Below are 20,204 nucleotides of genomic sequence, written 5' to 3' on the forward strand. Positions count from 1 at the left end.
ACAGAATTCTTTTTACCAAAGCTTAACCAATGGATTCTATTCACTAGCTAACTTCCCTCTCCTCTGCCCCAGGATATTTGAGACCATTTAATAATTTAAGCCTAGATTTCTAGACATTTTGTGAATTATCACATCATGTATTAGAATAATTCATTTAAGTGAAAGTAAAACTATAAAGTTTAGCATTGTTCAAAATATTTTTTAAGCAAAAAATCAATTATAAACAGAAGAAATATGGAAAGTATATTACTGTGTGTGCCATTATTGACATTTTAATCAACATGAAAGTGTGCTAGGCAAGATGCTAGTCAATGAGCTTTCCATCTAAGGAAACCATGAAGATGCTCATTTTTAAAAAGGCGATTAATAATATAAAAATGCCAAATGAATTCTACAGATAGTAAATTCTACAGGGAATGGATTGGGTGGTTTGGTCATGTGTTATCTGGTAGGCATAGACTTAGTTTGAACCCTGACAAAATGATAGATTTTTAAAGTTTTGAGTATTTCAGGAACTTGAGCAAAGGCTGCTGGTAGAACAGCCTTATAAATAAGGAGTATAAACAGGAATATAAAAATATATGGAGGAACAGGATGGAATAATCTCACTAGGAAGAAAAATCCAGGGATGAAGCACTGAGGGAAGATGGAGTTTAATCTAAAGGGCCTTAAATATCAGAATAAAAAGTCTAGATTTAAATCATAGAAATATTTGAAGAGTAAGCATTAACCTGAATAAAATCATATTAATATGGTGGCTATTTAAAAAATAGGACATATGGCCAGGTGCGGTGGCTCATGCCTATAATCCCAGCACTTTGGGAGGCTGAGGCAGGTGGATCACGAGGTCAGGAGATTGAGACCATCCTGGCTAACAAGGTGAAACCCTGTCTCTACCAAAAATACAAAAAATTAGCCGGGCGTGGTAGCAGGCGCTTGTAGTCCCAGCTACTCAGGAGGCTGAGGCAGGAGAATGGCGTGAACCCAGGAGGTGGAGCTTGCAGTGAGCTGAGATCATGCCACTGCACCCCAGCCTGGGTGACAGACCGAGACTCCATCTCAAAAAAAAAAAAAAAAAAAGGACATAAATAAACAGGCTGAATGGACACCAACAGGAGGCTTAAATATACTGAACTGGATGAAGTTGTGGTAGGGAATTAATATGGAAAGAAAAAACTTTTGAAAGGGTTTGTGATGAAAGAATTTACAAAATTTGCTGACTAGAAACAGAAAGAAGAGAGAAGAAATGGTTACAACTTAATTATAGGTGACATCAATATTAATGAGACATTTAATAATTAACATACCTATTTTACAAGTATAAAGTATGTACCTGATCAAAGGAATGCTCTACTTACTAATACGGTGGTAACACAGAGCCTAAGAACATCAACCTCAGTGATTTTCAACCTGGAATGTGGGTAACAGGCTGTTGCCCCTGTTACCCACCAAAATCCCACCAAAATCCCCTTCTCTCCCAATGAGAATCATTGCATGCAATGAAAACTATTACTGCTGGGAATGTGCTGCACATGTGAACTCTATAGTGGCAGAACACTGATTTAAGTGATATCATTTATATTCAGCAAAGCTTATTGCTCCAACTAAGTTTTAAAATATTTTAGTAGCCTAAGAGCAAAAATTAGAGCAACACAAATAATCAAAACCAAAAGTACAACACAAAACACAGATGGATTGAAGTTGAGGCTTGAAGGATGGGTAAGATATGGATCTACTGGCCAGTTTTGACATTTTTCTATTGTTTTAAATTTTTGTTTCATTTGTCTCAACATTTGTACCATCTAAGGAATGAAAACTACTATCCTGACTTCTTAAGGAATATCAGAAATACTTACAAAGCACTCCGCAGCATCATCCATAAGGCCAAGTTGAAATCGCTGCTCATCTTTGAAGCTTTCTGCAAGAGCATGCCTTATGTTATCTGAGGGAAGTGCTTTTTCTCGACTGTGTTGGAACTGTGCAAATATCGTCTGGGAATCAAGAAAATCAGTAAGTTTAACGCCAGCTTTAAAAACATTTCAGGAATTTCATTACAACACAGAGAAACTCAAAACACTATACTTGGAAAATAATACCAAAGTCTTTTGCTCTAAAATTTCATACAAAAATTAATTATTTGTATCATCAAGTGTAGAAATGTTTGCACCAGCCTCTAAACCAAATGTGAGCGGACACGAGAATTAAACATGTAGGGTTCCCAGGTCCCACCCTAAGAGGACACTGCTGGTCCTGAGCATTTCAGACAAGAGATACCCAACCTGTATTTCTAATCTAAATTAAGAAACTGGAAACATCATTCAGTTTCTAATCTAAACCTAAGAAACTGGAAACATGAGATTATAGTTGTTAATCTGATTTTCAATTTTCCTTATTAAACTTAAGCAAGAAAAAAAATGTTAATAAATTCCAATTTTATGACAATCATCTTACATGGAAGAAAGAAAAGTTTTCAATGATAGCCCACCAAAGTAGTATTGGTCACATTCAGTCCCATGTTAGCTCAAAGGGTCATGTCATCTCAAAAAAAAATATTTTTAAGATCAACATACAAAGACAACATTTCATGAATCTGTTTCACTACAGCAAAAAAATACAATTTATAAATAAAATAAGAAATTAAAAAAGACAGATGTCAACTGATATTAGATACCCAGAACTATAATTATTTTAGCCATTATAAGAGCTAAAATTACGGATAGTAAAAGATGAAAAATAACTTTCAGATTTTATCTCTTATTTAGGCAATTAACTTCCAGGTAATGTTTAAGATTTTTAATCCTATGCGAGACTGTCACTCATTCATTCAACATATATTTTTTGCCTCCCTAGTATATGTTAGGCATTGTTCTACCCTAGAAAAATGGATGACAACCCTGCCCACATGGAGACTATATTCTAGTTATAGTAATGAGAAGGCAAAGAAGTAATTATATAACATCAGAATATGATAAGTACAGTAGAGAAAAATAAAGCAGCGTAATGGGGATAGGAATGCCAGGGATATTACAGATGGAAGCAGCTTACCTTTTACCTAGGGTAGTCGGGGAAGGCCTCACTGATGGAAAAGTAACATTTGAGGAGAGGCATAAAGGAAATAAGGGTGTTAGCCATGAGGACATCTGGAAGAAAAGCATTCCAGACAAAAGGAATAACAATGAGGAGACTTTGAGGTGGGGACCACCTCTGAGAAATAGAGCCCAGTTTGGCTAAAATGCAATGTATTTATGTGTGTTTTTGACAGGGGAGGAGAGGAAGGCAAGCACAGGAAAGAGGCAGGTGACTATGCAGGGCTACAAGAGAGTTGGTCTGGGAAATTAATAATCCTAGGTTTTACAATTAGACAAAACATTCAAAATTTACTGTGGAATAAATAAAATATGATACTGTAATGTGATGTAGGTTCATTCTTCATTTCCTAACAATAACCCTATTTGGCCATGTTCTTGAAAAAAGAGAATATAAAATTTCTTCCTTTGGTGATTTACTAAACAGCCTTTTCAGGAACATAATGAAATTAAGGCACATACATTAAAAAAAAAAATTCTGTGTGTCTATGTGTGTGTGTTCATTATTAATATTCAAGAATGTAAAAAATGAAACATTTATCTCTAAAATGTGTAACAAAATCTTAAGTTCTCTGGCAAAAGATTTCAGTGACACGAATGAGTTACTAATATATACTGGATGCTCTGTTTCTTTGTCTTCCTTCTATTTTCCTCAGCAGAGCAGCCACAGGGATCTAGTTCAAATATTATATCTAGTTAAAACGGACTGTATCATTCTTCCACTCAAAACAATCCCCCATCTCCCTAAATCACTCAGAGAAAAAGCCACGATCCTTACAGAGGCCTGTAAGGCCCTACACAATCTAAATCCCTGTTCTAGTTATTTATTGCTCTGTAACTAAACCACCCCCCAAATGTAGTTACATAAATCTGCAGTTTGGGTGGGGACAGCATATCTCTGCTCCACTCATTTTGGACAGTTTGAATGCTGGGACCTGGAATATCTAAAGGTCGCTCTTTCATGTCTGGCGGTTCATGCTGGCTGTGGGCTGGGAACTCAGCTCTAGCTGTGTCCAGAATGTCTCCACGTGGTCTTTCCACATGGCCACCTGGCTTCCTCATCATGGTGGCTCACTTCCAAGAATGAGCAACTCAAGAGACAGAGCTGGGTGAGAGCTATATCACCTTTTCTAAACTAACCTAACCTCAGATACCTTGCTTGCGCCTCAGTTCTGCCACAGTCTATTTGATAGAAATCAGTCATTAAGGCCAGCCTATATTCAAGGAATTAGATTTTGGATAAGGAAGCGTGCAAAAGAATCCACAGACATGTTTTAAAGCCACCTCAGCTACCCTCACTTCGGAGCTCATCTTCTACCACTCTCTTCCTTGCTCATAAAGCTCCTGCCACCCATATTTCCTTGGTGTTCCTTAAATATGTCAGGTATACTCATACCTCAAGGCCTTTGCAGTTGCTGTTTCTTTGTCTACCTGGAAGGCTCTTCAAGGTCTCGTTTCAAATATCAGTTTCTCAGTGAGGCTTTCCTGCCTACACAACGCTCCCTATTTTCTTTCCCTGATGTATTTTTCCACTGTTACAACTATTACCATCTAACATACGCTATAAGATTTTGCTTATTATTGTCTCCTCCTCTATAAGAATACAAGCTCTATGAGAACAGGGATTTTTATCAGTTTTGTTCACTGCTGTATCCTCAGTAACTACACTGGTACCTATAACTCAGTAGTAGCTCCAAAAACATTTGTTAAAATGAACAAGAATAATTGCAAAATAATGAAAAAGATAATGTTCCTAACAATTTTATACTACTTAGAATATTAATTTTTAACTGTCCTTATATAAAACAGGAAAATGAAAACACAAACCTGAATAAGTCATACTGTTAAGAATTCATCTTCAAAACTGTTAATCACCTGACAGTGAACTTTAATTACAACAAACTGACCCAATATATAAAACTTAAATTTTTGAAGGAAAAATTGATAGTAATTTTTCAGAGCTATTAAAAGGTTACCTTCAATGCACAAAATATACAGGCATCTCCCTGACAAACATGTCCAGTCAAAACCCGCAAGCTTCGTCGGAATATATCCAATTGCCATAAAACCTAAAAAACAGGGAGATGTTAAGGAAAAAGAAACAAACAGATTTTGCTTACTGTAACAAAAGACAGATTTAGATATTTTACAAATTGCAAAAGGCTAACAAGTAACTTCTTTTAATTGCCTGTACATAATCAGACACACATAACCACTGGAAATAACAGCAAGTATAAAATTGCTACATGCATGTTGTGCATATATAAAAGTTGGATTCAGAAGATACTCTTAATGATGCACATGAAAAACTATGACAAGCATGGAGCAGGGAAAAACCAACTCCTCATTAAGGATTTGGTCTGAACAGGAAACATGGAATACTAAATAGAGAAGTTGGCAGAGACATGAAAGAGGAAGTGATTATAATACTTGGAACAAACTGAAATTTTGAAAGTAAATATAATTAGACTTTAAAGCCAGAGTGTACTAAATTGGGGTCTGCACATTATGGCAAGAAAAAGGGGTGAGCAGAGGTATATGTGGTCACTGTACATGGAACAAGAAAGGGGGTACCTGTGTGGTAATGGGGGTACAGCATAGTTAAGCAACAGCCATTAATAAATTACCTAAGTATATACTTGCTGCAATTATCCACTTATCTTCTGCTACTAAAAGACAAAGCAAACCCAAAAAGACGGCAACTGTCAAAACAAATCAGTCTAAACTTAAAATCATTCTGAAAAACCTGAATTCTAGACAATGAGGATAGGAATAGTACTTGTGTCTCATAGAGTTCTTGTAAGGATTAAATAATATGTAATGTTTCTAGAGCAGGACATGGTACTCAACTGGCATGCAATGAGTACCAGCTGCTATTTGTGGCTGTTACTACTATTACAACAAACAAATAAGATCTTCAAATTTCTCTTTTAGTTGTGTCCTCAAATAACATAACTAAGAAAATCTATTCATGATCTCTCCTTTCTCCCAAATAAAAACAAAAAGTTAATAAAAACAAACTGGTTTTAATATTTCCTATATTTTCAACTACTTCACAACTAAAGGTCATTTCAAAATTTCTCTTTAAATGTTGCCTTTTATTAAAGCATAATGAATAGGATCAATTTTTCTATCACAGATAACTCAGTGTTTTTGCAAAGCACTTGATGATGTTTAGTAACTTTCTTGAGTATCATATCCTAGCATATTTTTAAAAATACACTGAAATCCATTTTACCAACAAAGAAGATGATTAATGACAGCACAATTTTAGAAGCAATATACCACTGAGGTTAATAAAAAACATCTGAAAGCAGGTGTCTGGTTTCTAATTCTGGGTTTACTATTTACCAACTCCTGGACTGACTCAGGCAAAATATTTTCTGGGACTCAGTTTTCTCATCAGTAAAATAAAGATAAATGTAGTACTTACCTCTTAGGGCTGTTGTAAGGATTAAATTAGGTGACATATGCAATGTTGAAACAAGCAGTAAGAACACAATAAATGTGAGCTATTAAATAGTATTATAATATTAAATAACTTTCCTTCTCAGATATTAAAATCACACTAATATGTTATACCTAATTATACAGTTTTTGCATTAGATAAAAGTTTAAAATATTCAGCTAAAATAGAATACCCTCTATAATCTGTTTATAAAGTTTAGTGAAGTCTTCCAAATGTAACCAGAATGTTTTCTATGATTACAAAAACTCTGAGTTACACTGGATCAAACTACAGATAAAATGTTTTATGTGATTTATTTCAAGTTCCCTGTACATTATTGTCTTTAACACAATAGTGTAAAGGCTACTTTAACAAATCGCTATCACAAAATAATTATCCTAATTATAGTTAATCTTCATCCATTTTATTTTATTTTTATTTATTTTTTAGATGGAGTCTCGCTTTGTTGCCCAGGCTGGAGTGTGATGGTGCTATCTTGGCTCACTGCAAACTCCACCTTATGGGCTCAAGCGATTCTCATGCCTCAGCCTCCTGAGTAGCTGGAACTACAGGTGCCTGCCACCACGCCCAGCTAATTTTTTTATTTTTGGTAAAGACGGGGTTTCACCATGTTCGCTAAGCTGGTCTCAAACTCCTGGCCTCAAGTGATCCACCCACCTTGGCCTCCCAAAGTGCTAGGATTACAGGTGTGAGCCACTGTTCCTGGTCCCATTTCATTTTAAAATGTTAATTATATTCTATCACTTATTTTAAAAAATTAAGGTTTAAGAAAGTTGTTGAACTAATTAGTTTCTAGCAATATACACTTTTTCATTATTTGCATGTAGCAATTTAAATGGTGCCTAACAAAATTAATGTAGTTATTTTTGAATATTTATACATATTTCTTATATTATTCCCAAAAGATCAATACATATCTATACACACATTAAATACAAACCTTTCATCATACATTCTTTACTTGAAAATAATGTAAGAAATAGCTTAAATATTAGTAAGAAATGGCATATAAATTCATTTTTCTGTCTTATATCAGATCCAAACATTTTAATGTCTGTGTTTAGTAAATTCTTACAAGACATATTCTACAATTTATTTCTCAGCATTTTTAAAAATGTATTCATCAAATTGCAAATCAACATTTGTATTCTGAATTTTCAAAAAGAAAGTCAGGTCTTATCTCATAGAAAATCTATTTGAACAGTTGTTTTGTCAGGGAGAATTGGCTTTGTAAATTTGTTTATATGGCAGACAACAGAGACCAGCAGATCCCCCAAAGCTGCTAGAGTTGGCAGGGCAGAGTACTGCAGACAGCTGCACAGAGAGTTAACATCAGGGATCAGTAGAGGATCCCCCTCCAGTATTTGGGGGTGTACTATGAGGAAACTGTCTGAGGCCTGGGAAAGAAACACCCAAAAGGATTAGAGGGAATAGTGCCCAGAGCTCACAGGCCCAAGATAGTGCCTATTCCTGCAGCCAAAGTAGAAAACTTCATAATTCACAGAGCAATGGTTGAAAAAGAAGAGTCTCAATGGCAGAGAAATTAACCCAAGAATAAACACAGCTCTGTCCCACTTAACAAAGTTTAAAAGTAAAATGATCAAACTGCTTCCAAATAAATAAACTCTGTCCCAGAACAAAGTTCTAGATTATTTTTAGGGAATATAAAAATATCCATAACCTGACAAGGTAAAACTTGTCTGACATCAACAACAACAAAAAAAGTAATTGAAATGTACCCAGTATTTATACAAATAACAGAATTAGTAGACAAGTACATAAAAACAATTATTACAACTATACTTCACATGTTTAACAGACTAGCAAATGCTAAGTAAAGACATGAAAGAGATTTTAAGAATACCAAGATAAAACTTCTCAAAGTGAAAACTATAATGTCTAAGACAAAAAATACACTGGATGGGATTAATAGCAGATAGGCAAGGCAAAGGAAAAGATTAATGAACTTGAAAATGGAGTAACAGAAACCACACAAAGTAAAACACAAAGAGAAAAAAAGACTGAGAAAGAAAATAAAGAGAGCATCAGTAAGCTGTGGAACAACTGGACAACTTCAGGCAACCCACTACATATGTAACTGGAAAACCCCAACGGAGGGAAGAGACAGAAAAATTATTTGAAGAAATAACAAAGTGTTGCCAAATTTGATTTAAATCCAAAACCCACAGAGCCAAGACGCTCAACAAACCCAAACACAAGAAACATGAAGAAACCTATATCAAGAAACATCATTAAATTGCTTCAAGCCAATGATAAGGAGAAAATCTTAAAAGCACCCAGAGAAAAAGAACAAATTACATACAGAGAAACAAAGATCAGAATATTAGATTTTTCATTAGAATAATGCAAGCTAAAACACAGAGAAGCAAAATCTCTAAAGTACTGAAAGAAAAATGTCAACTTGGACCATCTTTAATGAGTGAAAATATCTTTCAAAAATAAAGGTGAAACACAGATATTTTTCAGACATACAAAAGCTGAAAGAATTAATCACCAATAAACCTGTATTACAAGAAAGATCCTTCAAGCAATAGAAAAGGATATCAGATGGAATGTGGATATATGCAAAAAAGTGATGAGCACCAGAAATGGCAACTATGCAGATATGTATAAGTAAACAGTCTTCATGGTAAATGTCAGCAGAATGTTCATTTTTAAAAAAATACATCACCATAGGAATACTTCTCAATGTTCTGATCCATGTAAGTTTCCTTACTCAAAATTTTCACCCGTTCTAATATGCGTTTTGTTTCTCTGAACTATACATAGTATTTTGGGTGCTAATGAAAAGGACAGAAACAGAGGGGAAAACATAAAAGGTAAAAAGAATAGGAAAAAGGGTAAACAGAAAAATATCTGAAATACCAGAAACCCTTTCTCACAGCCTGATTCTATCAAAAGCATTTAATTCTAGGTCTTTTGGTATCTAATATTTCACTACATCCAGTGCCACTGAATAAATATTTTTCTGCATTTGTCACAGTAATGTCAGTGGGATCTTTGAGCCAGGGCAGAACACTACCATTTAAGTGTACTAAAGTAAATTAGAATAAATGCTTTCTTAATACCAACTGCTTCTCTTTCCCTGGGTGAGTTACAGAACGTTCAAGTTGGCATCTGTCTCAGGTAGAAGGCAACTGAGAATACAGCTCTGAGTCAGATATCTGTGCACTTGACACATTCTACATGTGTTTATTTGTCAAATGAGCTAATCAACAAATATTTTTCTCTATTAGTTTTCAAAAGAAAAAACAATGCATATGAAAAGTGAATCATTATATATTAATTCTTTTAAGGTATATTCTAAGGTCAATAGAAAAAGTTATCAGTATTCTAAATCTTCCTCATCTTTAGTACTCTACAATGGTCAGAAGGACACAAGATCTATAAAATCTATAACTGCTGAATAAAAACTTTATTATGCATAAGAAACTATAGTTATCTAAGACAGAAAAGCAGGTTAATTAAAAGATTTTCAACAAGGATTGAGGCAAAATGGATTATCCTTCAATTTAACCAAAACACTGCAGCCCAAATGATGATTCCGCAGAGGTAATTTAAGGACCACAGTGGGAGGTGAAGGGAGTTTGAGTACTGAAATCAAAAACTCTGCATTCTCATCTCAATCCAAGCAGCTTATGTCTTTTTATTCTATCTACAGGGATCCATATACCGGATGTTTTTTTTAAGGGAGAGGTGTTAGCTGATTAAAACCAAAACATTTGTGTATGTTAGAAAAATGTCCCTAATTTACTAAATAAACCTTTTAAATAAGATTATTTATATCATAGTGATACATCAGTCTGTTGAAAAAAACCATTTCCATTTATTACAAAAACCAAAATGACCAGCCAAAACATTTTTGCTCGCATTAAAAGTTGTATTAAAAAGTCATTCTAGTCTATAGTAACTTTATTATTAATTTATGAGCTAAAGAAGCATTAAACAAAGGATTTTCTGAAAAGTATTTTTTTTAATGTAATAAGTAATTATGGTCTCACCTGTACAGCGCTATTAAGAAAGCAGCTGTTTTGTCCTGGTTCATTTAACAAGCCTTTGGTAGGGGCTAGTGATAGCATACTTCCAGGCTGATAAACTTTTCCAAGATTGCCACCAGGTTTCCGTAAGAATTTTACCCATGCCATTTTCAAGCAACTTTGTTTGCATTTAGGCTAAAAACTGTACACTTTTATGTAATATTTTGGACAATAAAATGGATGTCTTGAATTGCCCACCTAAATCCACTACAGTCTATTTTAATAATGTAAGTTTCCAAGTCCATATCTTTCCTGATGTTATAAAGTCTTAAAGACTTTGACAAGTAGCAATAGGGTGCATAAACATTGAAGTTCTAAGCACTAAAAAAGAAAGCTATTTTAAACAAGGCCTTAAAGATGTTTATATGTGTTAAATTTTATGGGAGTTGTATAAGGTTAATATGAAAACGATTTTTTTTAATGGCTAAAAATACTGATGAACAAATCATCCCCTTTAATGCATAAGCCATTTGTCTTGATGCATAAAATATGTTAATAATACAAAAAGATGTAGAGTTGGCATTTGGCATGATTCCTTTGGTTGTTTGTTTTCCTTATGTTTTTTTAACAAGAAAGTTTTCTCTCTCTTTCCCAGATGAAGTTATGAAAGGTGACTCCATATTTCATATCAATGTGGCCTCAAAGCAAATCTACAAAAAAGAAAAAAAAAGTTTAAATAAAAGCAAATGTAAATAAGAAAATTCTTAACTTTACCATTTGAACACAAATATTGAATATAGAATTAAAACTCATCATAAAAAGGATTAGAACTGATAGCATTCTAATATAAATTTTAAAAAATTTCAACATTTACATTTTTAAAATATCAATGTGACATCAATCCCTACCTACCTTAAGCTCAATGTTCAAAAGATGGTTTCATAAGGAAAATATTATCCAAAAATCTAGAATAAATTATATTTCCGCTGGTATGCTATATCCCGTCAACACTAAATTGCTCTAGAATATATTGTTATCTTTCTTACACAGAATCATATATTTCCAAAAAAGTCAGATTTTATGTAAATGGATATGTATAACTATTCAAAAGAAACCTTTAAGTCATAAATAAATCTTGGTGAATTAAATTTCCATGGTATCAACAAATGCACACTCCTGATTAAAAGGACTTTAAATGTTAAACCTATGAATTAAAAACAAACAAATACAAGAATACTTTGTTTTATAGCATTTTACTTTATCGCACTTTGCAGATATACTGACTTTTTAACAAATTGAAGGTGTGTGCCAACCCTGTACCAAGCCAATCTACCAGCACCATTTTCCCAACAGCATATGCCCACTTCATGTCTATGTCACACTTCAGTAATTCTTTTTCATTATTACTGTATCTGTTATGCTGGTCTGTGATAAGTTATCTTTGATGTTTCCATTGTAATTGTTTTCAGGCAATATGAACCACTCCCATATACGATGGCAAGCATAATCCATGAATGTGTGTATTCTGACTGCTCCACTGACCATCTGTTTCCCCAACTCTCTCTTTTCCTCAGGCGTCCCTACTCCCTGAGATGCAGCAGTACTGAAATGACGTCAGTTCATAACCCTACAATGGCCCCTAGGTGTTCAAGTAAAAGGAGTCACATGTCTCTCATTTTCAGTCAAAAGCTGGAAATGACTAAGCTTGGTGAGGAAGGCATGTTGAAAGCTGAGACAGGCAGAAAGGTAGGCTTCCTACACCAAACAGTAAGTAACCCAAGTTGTGAATGCAAAGGGAAAGCTCTTGAAGGAAATTAAAAGTGTTAAGTTAACACCTGAATGATAAGAAAGTGAAACTTCCTTATTGCTGACAGTGAGAAAATTTGAGCGGTCTGGATAGAAGATCCAACCATTTATAACATTGCTTTAAGCCAAAGCCCAATCCAGAGCAAGGCCCTAACGCTCTTTAATTCTACGAAAGCTGAGAAAAAGAGGGTGAGGAAGCTAAAGAAGAAAAGTAGGAAGCTAGCAGAGGTTGGTTCAGGAGGTTTAAGGAAAGATGCAATCTCTATAACATAAAAATACAAGGTGAGTCAGCAAATGCTGATGGAGAAACTACAGCAAATTATCCAGAAATCTAGCTAAGATAACTGATGAAAGTGGCTACACTAATTAACAGATTTTCAGTGTTGAAGAAACAGTCATCAACTGTTTGACAGATGAAGACTGTCATCTGTTGAAGAAACAGTTGAAGATTGACAGTGATATTGACAGATGGAAGAAGATGCCATCTAGGACATTCACAGTCAGAAAGAAGTCAATGCCTGGCTTCAAAGCTTCAAAGGACAGGATGACTCTTTTCTTTTTTTTTTAATTATTTTTTATTTTTTCAAACCCTTGTGTCGAGGGCTGACTTTCAATAGATCGCAGCGAGGAAGCTGCTCTGCTACATACAAAACCCCAACCCAGAAGCAGGTCATCTATGAATGGTTTAGCACCAGGTTCCCCACAAACATGCATTGCGTGACAGGCGAGGGGGTGGCCACCTTTCCGGCCGCAGGCTGACTCTCTTATTAGGACCTAATGCAGTTGTTGACTTCAAGTTGAAGCCAATGCTCGTTTACCATTCTGAAAATTCTAGGGCCTTAAAAATCATGATAAATCTAGACTGACTGTATTCTACAAATGGAACAACAAAGCCTGGATGACAGCACATCTGTTTACAGCATGGTTTACTGAATATTTTAAGCCCACAGTTGAAGACCTACTGCTCAGAAAATATTCCTTTCAAAATATTACTGTTTATTGACAATGCAACTGGTTACCCAAGATTTTTGATGGTGATGTACAAAGAGATTAATGTTGCTTTCATCCATGCAATAACCATTCTGCAGCTCATGGATCAAGGAGTAATTTTGACTTTTAAGTCCCATTATTTAAGAAACACATTTCATAAGGCCACAGCTGCCACAGAAAGAGATTCCTCTGATGGAACTGGGCAAAGTAAACTGAAAACCTTCTGAAAAGGATTCACCATTCTAGATGCCATAAAGAACAATCAGGATTCACAAGAGGAAGGCAAAATATCAACATTACCAGCATATTTGGTTAATGATTCCAACACTTATGAATGACTCTGAGGGGCTCAAGACTTCAGTGGAGAAAGTAACTGGATGTAAATAGCAAGAGAACTAAAATTATAAGTGGAGTGTGAAGATGTGACTGAATCGCTGCAATCTCATGATAAAACTTGAACAGGGGAATTGCTTCTTATGGCTGAGCAACGAAAGTGGTTTCTTGAGATGAAATCAACTTCTGGTGAAGATGCTGTGCACATTGTTGAAATGACAACAAAGGGTTTAGAACCATTACTGCAGTGCCAGGGTTCCACCCCAATTCTGAAAGAAGATCTGTGGTGGGGAATATACTATCAAACAGTGTCACATGCTACAGAGGAATCTTTGGTGAAAGGAAGAGTCAATGTGGCAAACTTCATTATTGCCTTATTTTAATAGCCACAGCCACCTCAACCTTCAGCAACCATCACCCTGATTCAGTCAGCAGCCATCAACATCAAGGTGAGACCCTCTACCAGCAAAAAGATTATAACTTACTGAAAGCTCAAATGATAATTAGCATTTTCTAACAATAGTTTTTAAATAAGATATATACATTGCCTTTTTAGATATAATGCTATTTTGCACACTTAATAGACTGTGGTATAGTGTAAACATAACTTTTATATGCACTGGAAAACAAAAAAATTCCTGCAACTTGCTTTACTGCAGTGGTCTGGAATCAAACCTGCAATACCTCAGTGGTATACCTGTATTACTAACAGTTTTGTCTAATCAACTGAATTTCGTTGGTGAATTATTTCATTCAACATTTTTTGAGCCATGTATTGAACCAGTCACTGGAACTAACATTATAGTGACGAAAGGCAGACAATACCTTAATGAATAATAAATTGTAGGGTGTACTAGAAGGGTTACATGATAAGTAGTAACAAAAGCAATCTAAGAAAAGGGGATAGGAAGTATATATAATGTGGGATGGTTTGTGCTTTTAGATAGGATAATGAACGATGGTCTCATTGAGGTTACATTTGCAGAAAGATTGGAAAGGGATGAAGAAGCCACCTGAGAGAAGGAATTTTCCAAGCACGGTGAACAGAAACCTCAAAGATACTGAGGGTTGGAGCATATCTGGTATAGTGGAGAAATAGTAATATAAAGCCTAGTGTGGCAGGAGAAATGTGAACAAAGAGAAAAGTAAATGGGAAAAAGACAGATCATGTGGGATCTCACAAGCCCTTTTTAAGAACTCTGGCTTTAAACTCTGGGTAATGGCTGGGCAGAGTGGTCCACGTGTGTAATCCCAGCACTTCTGGAGGTCAAGTGCAGAAGATCACTTGAAACCAGGGGTTTAAGCCTAGCCTGGGCAACATAGCAAGACCTTGTCTCTACAAAAAATTAAAAAAAAAAAAATTAGCCAAGCACAGTTGTACACACCTGTAATCTCAGCTACTCAGGAAGCTGAGGCAGGAGGATTACTTGAGCCCAGAAGTTTGAGGCTGCAGTGAGCTAAGACTGCACCACTGCACTCCAGCCTGGGTGGCAGCAAGACGCTGTCTCTAAAAACAAACAACAACAACAAAAACTCTGGGTAACAGTCATTGAGTTCCACAGTACAAAAAGATGAGACAGAACGACACAGATTAGTTCAATGTCGTTAATTAAATAGCCATTAGAGAAGTGCTGAAAAATAAAGAAACATCAGTCTCTAAAAGAATCCAAGTCAGGAGACTTTGTTTCCAGGCCTATTTATTGGCTGCTTAGTCTTAGATACATTCTTGTCATCTCTGATTCATGGTTTCTTCACTTTTCAGATGGGGATACAATAACAGCCCTGCTTTAACATAGGTTAAATGTTTTGAGAATTATAAAACACTATACAGTCAGCCCTCCATATCCACCAGTTCTGCATCTGTGGATTCAAGAACCACGGATCAAAAATACAGTGTTTGCGGGATGCAGAACCTCAGCTGTGGAGGACCAACTTTTAGTATCTATGCGTTCCTCAGGGCCCACTGAATGATCTAAGTATCCATGGATTGTGGTATCTATAGTAGGTCCTGGAACCAATCCACTGAGGGATAAATGTATTATGTTAGTTGTTTTCTTCTTTTTATTTTACTCTACAGTTTATAACCTCTTCTAAAGAGATCTAAATGATCCTGAAACCTTGCATAGAAATTAAGGTTTTAATAAATTTAATCACGTTTTTATAATATTAAGGAAGTTCTGTATTGGTAGTACATTTTTATTTTTAATGAAAGAATCTTTTTGAAATAATATCTTCAATAAACTTTATTAGACACCAAGTCTGCCCCATGAACTATTTTTATATACACTTTAGTGTATATATAAAAATCACTACCCTTAAGGGGCTTAGTTTGCTGAGGGGCACAGACACAAACAGATAATTTAAAAATATTATGGCTTCCATTCCAGCACAAGATTTCAAACTCCTGCTTCCCTCCCTCCATCTCAACCCTATAGATTACACAAAAGCAAAAAGCAGTCTAATAAAGGAAAAACCTTGGGGACACTAAAAGCAACTGGCTTCTAGAGTGTTAAGGAAATGGCAACCAAGAGATGGAGCAGGCCAAATGCTACCAACTGGAAAAGACCTAGTTGTGACCTTTTCTAGTCCTTACATTGCTCTGGGCAGAGAATTTCTACCCTACAGGATGCAATGAGACAGAAAAGCTCTGCTACCACCCCAGTGCCATCTAAAGAGCACAGGAGATTATTATATCAGGAAAGCACCAGAGCACAGTTTGGGAAATGGTAACAAGTTTAGGTGACCTGCAAGGCCCCTGTGTGTTCTGTCCTCACCCGCACTGCATAAATACAATAAGGATAGCAGGTCCTGGAGAAGATCATGCCTCTAGGCAGGTCAATAGGAAGTTCCTTTTTGGCACCAACTGTCGAACCGCATCACCCCGAATCAGCCCATACACCCCCACCTCTACTCCACGAAATTACACAAAGATACATGTTAGAGCCTAGACTTTCACCCTGCTCCCCAGGCAAATATTACTAGCTCATAACTTGGAATTTCTAAGAAAAATATAACCAGACACTTGGAGAGTATGAGCACAATGAAAGAAAGGCAACAAATGAACAATCTATACCATAAGAAAAAAGACTAAAGAGATCACAAATTTAAAACAAACATAATATTCACCAATTGAAGATATGTATAGATTTTTTAAACTGCTGAAATAAAAAATCCGATGGGTTAACTCGCAAATTAAATATAGGGCAAGAATATACTAGTGAGCAACAAGTTCAAGTCAAGCAATTCTCCTACAAAGCATTAAAAAAGGAATAAGGAAGTAGAAAATATAAACACTTCTCAAAAGCTATGAGACATGGGTAAAATATTTAAATGTCAATATCTAATAAGATTCTCCCAAAGGGAAATCAATAAATATCTCTAGAAATGATTAAGAATTTGCCAGAATTAGAGACTGAGAAAGATAAAAACAGGATGTATAACTCAAAGAATTCAAATATGATGTAGGAAAAAAGAGAAGATGAAAATTGTGAAACCTTATACTAAAAAGAAGAAAGGAGATTTCCAAGTCAATTTATAGTCAAACAATAGAAAAAATAAATCCCAAACTAAAATTTTACAAAAACTGACATCTTGGCCGGGCGCGGTGGCTCACGCTTGTAATCCCAGCACTCTGGGAGGCCGAGGCGGGCGGATCAGGTCAGGAGATCGAGACCACGGTGAAACCCCGTCTCTACTAAAAATACAAAAAAAAAAAAAAAATTAGCCGGGCGTGGTGGCGGGCGCCTGTAGTCCCAGCTACTCAGAGAGGCTGAGGCAGGAGAATGGCGTGAACCCGGGAGGCGGAGCTTGCAGTGAGCCGAGATTGCGCCACTGCACTCCAGCCTGGGCGACAGAGCCAGACTCCATCTCAAAAAAAAAAAAAAAAAAAAAAAAAAAAAAAAAAACTGACATCTTTACAAAAAGCCTGATTAAGTTTAAAAAAAAAAAAAAAGAAGAGAGAGAAACATAAACACTAACGAAATTGTTAAAGGAGAAATAACCAGACACATAAGCAATGGTAAGAATATTACTTTCTTTCTTATGGCAATAACTTAAAAGGAACAGGTAATTTCCTAGCAAAATACAAATGACCAAAATTAATACAAGAAAAAATGAAAAGCTTAAAAAGGCTAGTTTAGAAGAAAATGGAAAAGAGATAAAAGTTCTCCCATTTTAAATGGCATCTGGATTAGACAAATTCAAAGTTAAATTTTTATCTAAACTTCAAATAATAGTTAATTCTAGTGTTAGATCACTGCAGGCCAAAGGGAAAATGAAATAGAAAGTAACCCCAAATCATTTCATAAAGCTAACGTACCCTTAATATCAAAACATGATAAACCTCATACAAATGTGACATCATTATAGGTACAAAAATTATAAATAAAATGCTAGCAAACAGAATCTACCAATATGTCAAAGGAATAACACACTATTGAAAAGAATAATGCAGTTTATTACGAGAATGCAAACGTGAGTCTGTATTTATTCTCTCAATAAATATTTGGGAGGCTGTGAAGAAAAGAGCTAACACAGCATTATTCATAACAGTCAAAAAGTGGAAACAACCCAAACAAATGTCCATCAACCAATCAACAGATAAACAAAATGTGTTATGTATATTCATACAGTGGAATATTATTCAGCCATAAAAAGGAAGTAGCGACACATATTATGACATGAATGAACATTAAAAAAACTAAGCAAAGTGTAAGAAGTCAGTCACAAAAAACCACATATTACATGATTCCATTCATATGAAATGTCTACAACTAGGAAATCTACTAAGATAGATAGTAGATTAATGTTTGTTTAGGACTGGAGAAGTGGGGGCTATAGGAGCACGAGGGGTGATCGTTAAAGGTAGAGTTTCTTTCTGAGGTAGTAAGAATGTTCCAAAATTGACTGTGGTAATGTACACATATTTCTGTGAATATACTAAAAACCACTGAATTTTACGCTTTTAAAGGGTGAATTGTATGGTATGTGATTATATTTCAATAAAGCTGTTTTTTAAAAAGAGCAAAAGAAAAGACTTTACATAGCACCCCTGAGACTGCCATCCTTACAGTGGTCTGCTTGCAGGGCTGACCTTTGGGAATTCAAGATTTGGGGAGGCTTCCTACCACCCTGATAAGAGTGGGTCACTGCACCTAAACTACACAAACAAAATGTTTATCCCAAACACCTGTTTTCCTTCTGGAAATCTGGAATTTTGGTACGTCCCAGGCAGAGGATGCATATGTGACCACCTCACAATAAAATGTTAAGCACTGAGTCTCTAATGAGCTTCCTGGTACACAACATTTTACACATGTCATCACAAAATCTGTTGCTGGAGAAATCAGTGTGCCCTGTGTGACTCCACTGGCAGAGGACAATTGGAAGTTTGTGCCTGGTTTCCTCCTGACTTCACCTCGTGCTCCTTCTCTGTTTGCTGATCCTGCTTTATATCCTTTCACTGTAATAAATCACAGCAATGCATACAACTATATGCTGAGACCTGTGAGTCCTGCTAGAGAATCAACAAGTCTGTCAGGTGGGAGGGATCTTGGGGACCTCCAACCCAGAGGCATTATAGTACAGTAGTTGAAAGCTGCTTCGTTTCTATCAAACTGGCAAAAATATTAAAATCCTGTTGGTGAGGATAAAAGGGAAGAGGTACCTTCTTTCACTGCTAATAAAAAATGTAATCATACTATTATACCCTCTGGCAATATTAGATCAACATGGCAACAACTATTAAAAATTAAAACACACTTCAACCTCCAAAACCCAATACTGAGAATGTATACCCCAGAAATAAAAGTACATTTTTATTGAGATATATTAGGTTGTACCAGTAAATAATGAAGGAAATAAAGTAAATATCCATCAGTAGGAACATAATTGCTACAGGGTGTTCGCAGTGAATTCCTATAATTTTATGTTACCTCTGCATCCACTTTGAACATAAGTTGGACTTTCTCATACCAGAAGCAGTGCTCAGTTACCCTTGACAGTTTCCAGTTTTCTACCTCCTCCTAGTTCCTCAATGTGGTCAATCCAGATATCTACTTTATATAACTGCTTCCTAGTTACCACCTCTTTATAAGTGGTCAGTGAAATACAACCCATTTGACTTGACCTACTGACTCACACAGCCTGCATGGGCTGTGCAGATATGCCACAGTGACCACCTTTCAGTCACAGAGACTTCATGGAACATGTACCCACTTACTCTAAACCCACCAATTAGACCTCCCTGCAGGAGACCCACCTAGGTAATACCCTGGACCCCAATAAAGGCTTTGGCCCACAGGTTCCCCTCACTCCCTGTCTCTTGCTCCCCACCCAGTGGTTGAATGTGCATATCTCAGTGGCTCCCCACTTCCAGTTGGCCGTAGGAGGCGTGCTGCCCTCTTCTCTCTCGATTTGTAAATAATACTGCTTCTGTAATTTCATGTGTTTTGGTGAGTTGTATCCTGTGTGTCTCGCCCAGTTACACCTGAATCCAACTTCTTTTCTGGTCAGGAGTCTCCT

At 35.8% G+C, this 20,204-nt stretch overlaps 1 protein-coding gene across 9 annotated transcripts in view; it reads right to left on the reverse strand.

The window, feature by feature from the left end:
• Positions 1–20,204, reverse strand: part of USP53 (ubiquitin specific peptidase 53) — a 78,775-nt gene that overhangs the window by 39,272 nt on the left and 19,299 nt on the right. For 6 of the 9 annotated variants that reach the window (XM_055274707.2, XM_055274708.2, XM_055274710.2 and 3 more), the window contains 3 exons: positions 10,578–11,263; positions 5,063–5,155; positions 1,857–1,991 (listed from right to left, as the gene is read on the reverse strand). In XM_055274707.2, the coding sequence (XP_055130682.1) occupies positions 1,857–1,991; positions 5,063–5,155; positions 10,578–10,721 (372 nt within the window). In that variant the 5' untranslated portion in view covers positions 10,722–11,263. Of the gene's footprint in view, positions 1–1,856; positions 1,992–5,062; positions 5,156–10,577; positions 11,264–15,067; positions 15,190–20,204 lie in introns of all 9 variants that reach the window. The other 3 variants (XM_055274712.2, XM_055274704.2, XM_055274706.2) reach the window with 1 other exon arrangement.

The sequence above is a fragment of the Symphalangus syndactylus genome, chromosome 4 (genome assembly GCF_028878055.3).
Source record: "Symphalangus syndactylus isolate Jambi chromosome 4, NHGRI_mSymSyn1-v2.1_pri, whole genome shotgun sequence".
NCBI classification, from domain to species: Eukaryota; Metazoa; Chordata; class Mammalia; order Primates; family Hylobatidae; genus Symphalangus; species Symphalangus syndactylus.